The 10,608-nt window shown below is 37.9% G+C and overlaps 1 protein-coding gene across 1 annotated transcript; it reads right to left on the reverse strand.

Annotated features, from left to right (window-relative positions):
• Positions 1 to 9,324: 9,324 nt before the first annotated feature.
• LOC135204626 (uncharacterized) lies at positions 9,325 to 10,086 on the reverse strand. Its single transcript, XM_064234774.1, has one exon. The coding sequence runs from the start codon at positions 10,084 to 10,086 to the stop codon at positions 9,325 to 9,327; it is 762 nt and encodes a 253-aa protein (XP_064090844.1).
• Positions 10,087 to 10,608: the final 522 nt, after the last annotated feature.

Here is a 10,608-nt window from a genome sequence, read left to right on the forward strand (position 1 = left end):
CTATGGAGGAGTTATCGAAGTTCCATTTGACAACGTCTGTGTGTATGTGTTAGAGAGAGAGAGAGAGTAATTGGTAGTTGGATGGTTAACGACTGTATTGGCTGTTGGTGCTGGGTTGTCTGCTGGTGCTGGTAGAGATCTGAGTTGTGTTTTTGAGTGAGGTTTTCAGTCAGTCTTTAGTAAGAACTGGTGAGGTTTATTAGTGACGGCAGCGGTCTTTGAAGGCATTGGGAGTTCGTTGAGTTTTGTGTGTTTTTGTTTGTTATTGTGATTGTTAGGTTGGTGTTGTTTGATTAGGGTTGTTGTGCCTGTGCTGTTGTGATTTTTGTGTTTGTGCAGTGGTCTTTTGTTGTGATATGTGAGGTTGTGTTTCTTGGTTGGTTGCTGTGTTGTTTGGTGGTTATGTTCTTTGGTTGTTGTTGTGCAGTGGTTTTTTGTTGTGATATGTGAGGTTGTGTTTCTTGGTTGGTTGCTGTGTTGTTTGGTAGTTGTGTTCTTGGGTTGTTTTTGAGTTGTTTTGTGGTTGTGTTCCTTGGTGGTTGTTGTGTAGTTGTGGTCCTTGGTGGTTGTTCTTGGTTGTTGTTGTTGGTGTTGTTGTTGTGTCCTCGATCAGCGGACAGCACAGGATAGCCCCGGAGTAACTGGAATGTTGGTAAGTATGTGTGTTTTGTGTTGTTTTTGTTTTGTTTTGTTTTTGTGTAGTTGTTAAGTCAACTGTCCTGCTGTATTCTGAAGTGTAAAGTAGAAAGTGTGACTGGGGTGAGCTGGGCAGCTGGACTGATTACCTAGGTTAATGTGTGGGGGGGGGGAGGATTCTGCAGTTTTTTTTCTAGCTTGTGATCCCGCTACAACTCGAAGTTGAGATTGTCTATGATCGAGTGTATGTACGTAACTACGTAACTGTAACCAAGTGCGCAGTTGCACAAGATGAAATTGCTCTGTTCGAGACAAGTACGGCAACGCTGAGGGGAAACGAATGTATCTCCCCTTATATTCATTTGAAATGACTTATTTCTCCCTTGTAAAAGGTATGCACTTGTCGTAGTTTATAATGTATATGTTGCCATAACATTTGGTAGTGCTTCTTTATACTTCTACTTTGATATAACTGCCGATTGCCAAGAATTGTTATGGTACTGTTACGTAAGTTGCACCATGTTGAGCTTGCAGCTTGGTGCAATTGTACCATCAATTAAATGTAGGCTAAGATGTGAATTAGTCTTCCATATGTTTATAAAAATGTCAGTTCTATAGTAAATTCCACCAATGTTATGCATATAAAGTCAGGCTAACTGCGATGTGTAACAGTAAAGTTAGGCATGAGTAGCATAGCCTAAAGGCCTAACGACTGCATGCTCTTTGGCACGAGATTGCCATCCTAAATGAACTGTTTGTATTACAGGGAACCAGTATAGGGGCCCAGTGTAAGAACCTGTATAGGGGCCCAATGTAAGAACCAGTATAAGAATCGGTGTTGGTTCTAACTGGTATTGAATTAGTACAGCTAGGAATAAGCTGCTTTTACAATGTATCCACCTACTGTTAAGAAGAAATATTTAAAAAAACCCCGGGAGCCAGCCTTTCCCTCATCCCTTATTACAACAATGAAGATTCGAGCGTCTCCGACGTCAAGTACCAGTTCCAACTAAGGATAGGCCAAGAAGTAATATAGCCCTAGGCTATGAGGTACCTTTATATTAGCCTATGGTTTGAATTGTTATGTATAGGCTAGTCTGAGTTAATTGTCCTAAAATGTATGGTAGCCTCCGAATGTTTAAGTCAGGACAATTAACAAATCAATACTGTATACATATGCAGTATAGTAAATACATGAGTCATAAGAATATCAACACATTAAGAGAGATATTTATACTCTTACATATGGTGACAGCGGTGTAGGATGTATTTATCTGTTATAGATAGGTATATCCAACCTCACGTCCTAAAGTTGGTCATGAAACCCTTATTTCTGTACTTATTTTCAGGTATTATAGCCTAACCCTGTGAGTATGCCTATGTCACTCTTGCTTAGGTACTGTTAGCCTATTGTATTGTAGCCTATGTTGATTATTATACCTGTGTTCCTATTATAACATAGCCTGCAAAATGAAGGGTGATGTAGAGAGAGAAGACTTTCATGATAATTTGTTGTCTGCCATGGATACTCAGGGTTGTCAAATGCAACAGTTGTGTGATCAGCTTATTGACATGAAAAGGGAAATAGCTAATTTATCCAACTCCGCACCTGTCACTTCCACACCATCCAATTCTAACAGGGTTAATAGTTCAGTCATTAACCCATTTGTCACATTAGACAGAGCAGACATAACAGTGACACCACACAATAACCCAGCTTCACTATTTACACACAATTTATCTAACATGGTCAATAACCCCTTTGTTCCAGTAGGAAACCTGAATAACCCTATTGATAATCATGCTAAGGGATTTGTATTGAAACCTAAGGATATTTCAATGTTGAAATTGTTAGAATTACAAGGTGTTGGAACTGATAACAGACTTGCTAGATTTTTTAGTCAAGTAGAATTCTGTGTTTCTGCAGATACTGATAGAATCCAAGTAGCACTTACCAAAGTGGAACAAGAAATTGCAACTCTATTAACTGCTGAAATGGTAAAAAGGGGAAATAACATATCTTGGAGTCAGTATAAGGACATACTGAATCACCACTTTGCTTGTTCAGCCAATATTACACAGGCTTGGCAGGAAATTGAAATGGAACGTTATAGTATAGACGAAGCCCCTAGACCATTTGTTAACAGAATGAAATGTAAATTGTCTGCTTTTGAAATGAAATTTCCTAAGGATTCCCTTCCCAAAGTTGACAGTCTTGTGAAAAAGAAACTGTATAGAGGACTTAGCAGTACATCCCAGGAAAGACTCAAGGATTTCGTGGATGATAGGATACCCTTAGAAAGATTCATTGAATTTGTGGAATATGAGTATCATCTAGCTACCATAAGTGGGGATGTTACCCAAAGTAAAGTTTTTCCTGTTAATAATTGCAATTCCCAACCACAGCCTGTAGTAAATAGTAATGCAAATACAACCACAGAATTGCAAGATCTGAAGAAGCAAATTAGTGATTTGTCTAACAAATTAAAGAAGTTTAGTAGGAATAAAGAAAACAATCAGTACTGTGCTTACTGTAAGGTCAGAGATCACAAACTTTCTGAATGTCCACGTAACCCTCCAAAAGGTGTTTGTTTTGATTGTCACAAACCAAATTGTAAAAGAGGTTCAGCAAAATGTCCAGGGCCTGTTAAGAATGAATGACTAAGCCCAAATGGCAGGTCTCCTTCTATCAATTTGATGATTAACAATGTAATGTGTTGTGCCTTAATTGATACTGGTAGTGAAGTATGTTTAGCACAGAAGCAACTCATAGAAACTTTAGGTTTACATTGTAATCAGATGAGAATATACCACAACTTACTGGAGTTACTCAACATGTTCTCCCTGTTCTTGGTACAGTGTATTTGGATGTTCACATTGGTTCCAGGGTGGTTACCCATTTGTTTTCTGTTGTTCCTGATGGTTATCTGGACACAGACTTACTGTTGGGAGCTGATTTGATTAGGTCTGCACCAATGACATGGGATGATGCACATAAAATTATTATTTGGGATAGACATATTTATCTAGTAAGGTATATGAAACCTAGACCATCTAATAAAAGGGTCAGGCAGATTAAAGTACTTCAACCTAATGTTCCTCATAAAGCTCAGGTTAGACTTAAAAGGAAACTTATTCTACCTCAGTATATAGCTGGTATTTATCCCTTACCTGTAGATGAACCTCCTAACACATTGTTAGAATTTGTACCTGAAGTTAAGGAGTGTCAAACTCAGTCTGCACTATGCCTTAAGGTTAATGATGCTCAGGAAGTGTTTTTGCCACTTGTCATTAATACTAAAGCCAGGATGACAATGAAGGTTGGAAGTCTATTAGGGTATTATGGGATAATCGTTGAAGACATTGATCAGCCAGTTCCAAAATGCAGGAAAACTAGAATTCAGAATTATTTAGTTCCTCCTAGTGTCAATGTTGATATCAAGTCAGGCAATACTAGAGAAGAAAAGCTTAAGTATTTGCTTTCTAGCAAGATAATTCCCATCTTACCGCTGGTCAACAAGCAGAATTAAGTGACATGTTGGTTGTCAATAATTCAGTGTTCATCCTTGAAGAAAAAGAATTGGGAAAGTTTAAAGATGTACAAGCTCATATTGCTGTAAGTGATCCACAGCCAATTAGGTCTCCCATATATCAATACCCTGAAAAAGCCAAAACCCTTATTGCCACCATGTTAGAAGATATGGAAAAGAGAGGAATAATAGAACCCTCCAGTGCTGCATGGCTTAGCCCTATTGTACTTGTTAGGAAACCTGATCATACTCAGAGAATGTGCCTTGATTACCGTAAAGTGAACACACACCTCCAGGTTGATATTCACCCTTTACCTAGATTAGAAGAAATGGTAGAAACAGCTGCAGGAAACCATTATTATGCTTCCTTAGATATGAAAGATGCATATTATCAAGTGGAATTAGATGAAGAGAGTAGAGATTTAACAACTTTTAGCGATGGAGTTTCACTGTATAGGTTCAAACACCTTCCTTTTGGATTAAGTTGCAGTCCAGCTATATTTTCATGTATCATGTCTAATATCTTGGCTCCTCTTATTAAGAAAGGGTGGGTTAAGTATTACTTAGATGATATTGTGGTTTGGGCTCCCAGTTTTCCAATCTTGTTGAAAAGATTAGACCAACTATTCAAACTTTTCAGTGAAAGAGGAGTGAAGTTAAATCTAAGGAAATGTCAGATAGGCCAAAAGGAAATAAAATTCTTAGGTCACATAATTTCCAAGGATGGTTGTAGACCATCTCCAGACAATATCAGTGCCATCCAAGAAATGAAACCCCCTAATAATGTCAAGGAAACTAGGAGATTTCTAGGAATGTGTGGTTTTTACAGAAAACACATTAAGGATTATGCTAAAATTGCTGTTCCCTTGACTAATCTCTTAAAAGATAAAGAACCCTTTTTGTGGACCAAAGATTGTCAGTCCAGCTTTGAACAGATGAAACAAGCATTAATCACTGCTCCAGTGCTAGTAAAGGCTCAGATGACCAAACCCTTTGAATTATTCACTGATGCTAGTTTAGATCATGTAGGTGCTGTTTTGATGCAGAGACAAGATGGTCAGTTAAAACCCATTGGATATTTCTCTAAGAAACTGAAACCAGAGCTACAGTACCACTGACAGAGAAGCACTTGCTATTGTCTTAGCTTGTCGTAGATTCCATCATTTTCTTTGGGGTGTTCCATTTACCATTCACACAGATCATCAGCCTCTAGTTTCAGTGTTCAAGAGAAAAACAAAGTCACCTAGAATGAGCAGATGGGTAATTGAAATGCAGGATTACCGTTTCAAGGTAGAATATAGGCCAGGTAAAGATAACCAGGTGGCAGATCAACTAAGTAGACCAGTCAGAGCAGTCTTTCATCGGAGTAGGGACAATTATCTTGGTCTGAGCAAAGATGAGTTCAAAGAAAAGCAGTTAGAGGAAACAAGGTGGGCGGAACTAATAACTTTTCTAGAAGGTGGTAACTTACCGCGCAAAGGGTTTCCTAGAACTTTGATTAATCAGTTCATGATGTATGAAGGATTGTTGTATCTCAGTGCAGATAAGTTGATAACTCAATTCAATTGAAATTAATAGTTCCTAAGGACTTAACAAAGGCAGCTTTGAAGTTAGGTCATGAATCAATGTCAGGTCACCTAGGTATACGCAAAACAATTGATGCTATTGAAAACTTGTTCTATTGGCCTTCATTGCGTACAGATGTTACTAAATATGTAAGTGAATGTGTTATGTGTCAAAAACAAAAAGCCAGTAGTTCTTTACAACAACAGTTCCAAGAATTGCCTCCTGTAACTAAGCCTTTAGAGCGAATCAGTCTTGATTTAACTGATATGCTATCTGGTGCAAATGGTTATAGATATGTTTTGACTGTTATTGATCATTACAGCCGATATGTTAAGTTCTATCCTTTGCGAAGTAAGTCTACAGAGGAAGTAAGCAAAAACTTCTTAGTCTATTTGAATGACTTTGGTGTACCTTTGACAGTCATTCTTGATAATGGTGCTGAATTCACCTCAAACCAGTTTAGACAATTATGCCAGGAACATAAGATGAATGCTGGTTATATTACCCCATATCATCCACAAGGAAACAGTGTAAGTGAGAGAATGCATAGAACCATGAAAACAGTACTAAATGTAATGTGTAAAGGACATCCTTATCAGTGGCCTAAATACTTAGGTGAAACACAGCGTGTGCTAAATTCTGCTGTACTCTTGGTGAACAACCTCACTATGTATTTTTCTCTTGTAGAGCTCCTAGACAAGTGACTAGTGTGTTGCCCACAATTACGGATGATGTAGAAGATACTGCCATTGCAAAGGCTCATGAAATAATCCAGAAAACTCAGAGAGAGATGGCCAGTAAGTATCGTGCAATAGCTGACCAAAAGAGAAAAAATGAGAAAGTGGATGAAAACTCTCTTGTTTGGGTTAAAAATGAAAATGTGATTCCTAGCACTAGTAAGAAACTAAACCCCAGATGATGCGGTCCATATGTAGTAACCAAAGTGTTAAGGGATGGTGCTAAATATGAATTAAGAAACATGTTTGACCAAACCATCATTGAACGTGCTGCTGACAAAGTGAAACCCTTTATAGGACAAGAACAGTGGTTAGTAAACATGCAGGAAATGGATGATATCACTCCTGATGTAGTGAATGAAAGAGTACAAACCAGAGGTGCTAATAATATTGTTCCTCCCTCTAGGTTAATAGAAGAACTGTGAGATCATTGTAATTTTTGTACTATATTTTTGTATTTTCTGTAAAGAATGTTTTTTGTATTTGCATGCTTTGGAAGAGTTCACACCTATATAACCATTATGTCTATTTCCAAGTATATATTCTTGTATGTATATGATGTGTTCATAGATTATGGATCTGGTGATGACGCTACCTGTTTTGTGCACAGTGAACTTATACTCATTGAGTTTTGTTTGAACTTAGTTGAGTTTTGTAGGAAGAGCTACCCATCCAAAAGCTTTACAAACTCTGGTCGAGTTGCTCAAGTTATGTGACTGATGTGTAAGTTAGTCATTAGGATGCTTTAAGAGGTATATTATCTTCAAAGGAAAGTTTTCCTGCTCATGGTTATTGAGTGAATGAGCCTGAATGTTGGTGTAAACGATTGTTTGTGAGAAAAATAACCATAAGTGATTATACCCCTAATGAGGAGTGACTAGATCTTAACCGAATTTAAGATCACTCTTACATAAGTGTTTAACTTGGTAAAGTTAATAGGATGGTTAGGTAGAAATGCGCCTTAAGGGTGGCGTCCCACAACTTGCTCTGTACGCCTGTTAGCAGACCTTAATGATTAAAAGTCCAGCTTATATCTAGTTGAGAGATAAGCAGTTATGTCTCTGGTTGAGAGATAGAAAGTATTTACTGTGTGCAGGACCTGTATTGTTGTTGTCAGATTTATTATCTACCCAAATATTATAATTAAGGGATTGGTTGTCCTTGATAAATGATGATGGAAATCATTCATTTAGCATTTATGACAGTGCTCATGGAAATTGGTGGACTGGAAAACCGAATTGGTTTTCATCTTATCAAGATGTTAAGTTAGCCACTCGAAGTTGAGATTGTCTATGATCGAGTGTATGTACGTAACTACGTAACTGTAACCAAGTGCGCAGTTGCACAAGATGAAATTGCTCTGTTCGAGACGAGTACGGCAACACTGAGGGGAAACGAATGTATCTCCCCTTATATTCATTTGAAATGACTTATTTCTCCCTTGTAAAAGGTATGCACTTGTCGTAGTTTATAATGTATATGTTGCCATAACATTTGGTAGTGCTTCTTTATACTTTTACTTTGATATAACTGCCGATTGCCAAGAATTGTAATGGTACTGTTACGTACGTTGCACCATGTTGAGCTTGCAGCTTGTTGCAATTGTACCATCAATTAAATGTAGGCTAAGATGTGAATTAGTCTTCCATATGTTTATAAAAATGTCAGTTCTATAGTAAATTCCACCAATGTTATGCATATAAAGTCAGGCTAACTGCGATGTGTAACAGTAAAGTTAGGCATGAGTAGCATAGCCTAAAGGCCTAACGACAGCATGCTCTTTGGCACGAGATTGCCATCCTAAATGAACTGTTTGTATTACAGGGAACCAGTATAGGGGCCCAGTGTAAGAACCTGTATAGGGGTCGAGTGTAAGAACCTTTATAGGGGTCCAATATAAGAACCAGTATAAGATTCGGTGTTGGTTCTAACTGGTATTGAATTAGTACAGCTAGGAATAAGCTGCTTTTACAATGTATCCACCTACTGTTAAGAAGAAATATTTAAAAAAACCCGGGAGCCAGCCTTTCCCTCATCCCTTATTACAACAATGAAGATTCAAGCGTCTCCGACGTCAAGTACCAGTTCCAACTAAGGATAGGCCAAGAAGTATAGTAGCCTAGGCCTATGAGGTACCTTTATATTAGCCTATGGTTTGAATTGTTATGTATAGGCTAGTCTGAGTTAATTGTCCTAAAATGTATGGTAGCCTCCGAATGTTTAAGTCAGGACAATTAACAAATCAATACTGTATACATATGCAGTATAGTAAATACATGAGTCATAAGAATATCAACACATTAAGAGAGATATTTATACTCTGACATTATCACAGCTTGAAACTCAACAAGTAAGAGTTCTCAACTCTTCAAAGGATACACGTTTGTGATACAAGGCCTTGGACAAACATCCCTTTAGAACACCAACAAGGCGTTCATAAAAGCCTCCAGACCAGGGGGCTCGCGGTGTAATGAACTTCCAATTAACACCATTTCCTTCAAGGTATGACTTTACCTCTGGTTCCTCCATAATTTCCTTCAGGAAATTATTAAATCCAACAAAATTCCTACCATTGTCAGATATAATCAGACTCGGCAGAGAATGATACGCTACAAAGCGTCGAATAGCCAGTAGGAAATTTGAAGCAGTCATGGAATGAGTCAATTCAAAATGAACCACCCTGCTCGTAGTACAGGTAAATAGACATACAAAGACCTTCTCCTCCAAGCCAGTCTCATGATCAAAAACATTAATAGCACCAGAGTAATCAACTCCTACTGATTGGAAAGGTCTATCATATCTCACTCTTTCTGTGGGTAATGGTGGGGGAGGGGGCAAACACAACCGTTTCTTGGTTAACTTCTGACACAAAACACACTTGAACAGAATTGATTTGATAACTTGTCGTGCTTAGGTACCCAAAAGGTTTCTCTCAACAATACCAGTACAGAATTGACACCACAATGGTGATGATGTCTATGCAAATGTTCAACTATCAACACTGTTAAATAACTTCTGGAAGGCAATAACATTAGGCACTGAGTATCATAAGACATGGAAGCGTTTTTCATGCGACCCTGAGACCTAACTAGATTTTCCTCATCAACAAATAAGTTTAACTGATTACACAAGTTCTTAACATCCATGGACACTCCAAGTGAATTCTTATCACAGAGGTACTTTCTGGTAGTAGAAAGATGTTGCTTCTGTTCAAGGAGGACAAGTGCTTTCATTTCGTTAACAACAAATTTAGAACCTTTACTGCACTTATTAAGAAAAAGCAATATTGACCTCATGATACGTTTAAGCTTGCCTAAATTACTATAACGTGGGATGTCAATTAATGGGGTTGGAGGGTGAACAAACTTAGGTCCTGAAAGAATTTCATTAGCTAAAGATTGGGGATAATCACCAGTTAAAAGCCATTTAGGGCCATTCCACCATAAGGAATTTTGCGCTAAATCTTTACTATTACTACCTCTGGATAGAATATCAGCTGGATTATCCTTAGAGGGGGTATACCGTAGAGGAAACTTGAATTCATTAATTTCAGTGATTCTGTTTCGTACATAGGGAATTTTACTATTATTGTTCTTCACCCAACAAATAGAAACCATTGAGTCACTCCAGAGAGTGCAAGAACTCACTCTTAAATCATCATTCTACATTAATCTTCCAGCAAGTTTCGCACCCAAGGACAAGGCTGTCAATTCCAAACGCGGAATAGTCTGTTTGGGGTTTGGTGCCACTTTACACTTACTGACCAGTAAATTGCTTACACTTCTCTTGAAATCAATCACATAGGCAGCAACTCCATATGCTTTGTTAGAGGCATCACAAAATACATTAAGTGGGAACATTCAGGATGTACAACAAACCTAGGAAACTTTAAACTTTCTACATTTCTAAAACACTTGGACATAATGATTCTGGCAAATTTCATCAAACCTTGAACATAATGATTCTGGCAAAGGGTCACCCCACCCGTAGTTACTCAACAAACATTTAAGAAAATATTTACCTCTCACCTGTATTGGTGACAATAATCCTAGAGGATCAAACATCCGAGCTACTACTGATAAAACCTTTTGTTTGGTTAAAGGTCCTTTATACTCAAAATTTACTTCCTTCAGTGACAT

This window comes from Macrobrachium nipponense, chromosome 47 (assembly GCF_015104395.2).
Source record: "Macrobrachium nipponense isolate FS-2020 chromosome 47, ASM1510439v2, whole genome shotgun sequence".
NCBI lineage: Eukaryota > Metazoa > Arthropoda > Malacostraca > Decapoda > Palaemonidae > Macrobrachium > Macrobrachium nipponense.

Excerpts from the sequence above, each read along its gene's own strand:
- LOC135204626 (XM_064234774.1), bottom strand. The coding sequence starts at position 10,086 with ATGGTTTCTATTTGTTGGGTGAAGAACAATAATAGTAAAATTCCCTAT.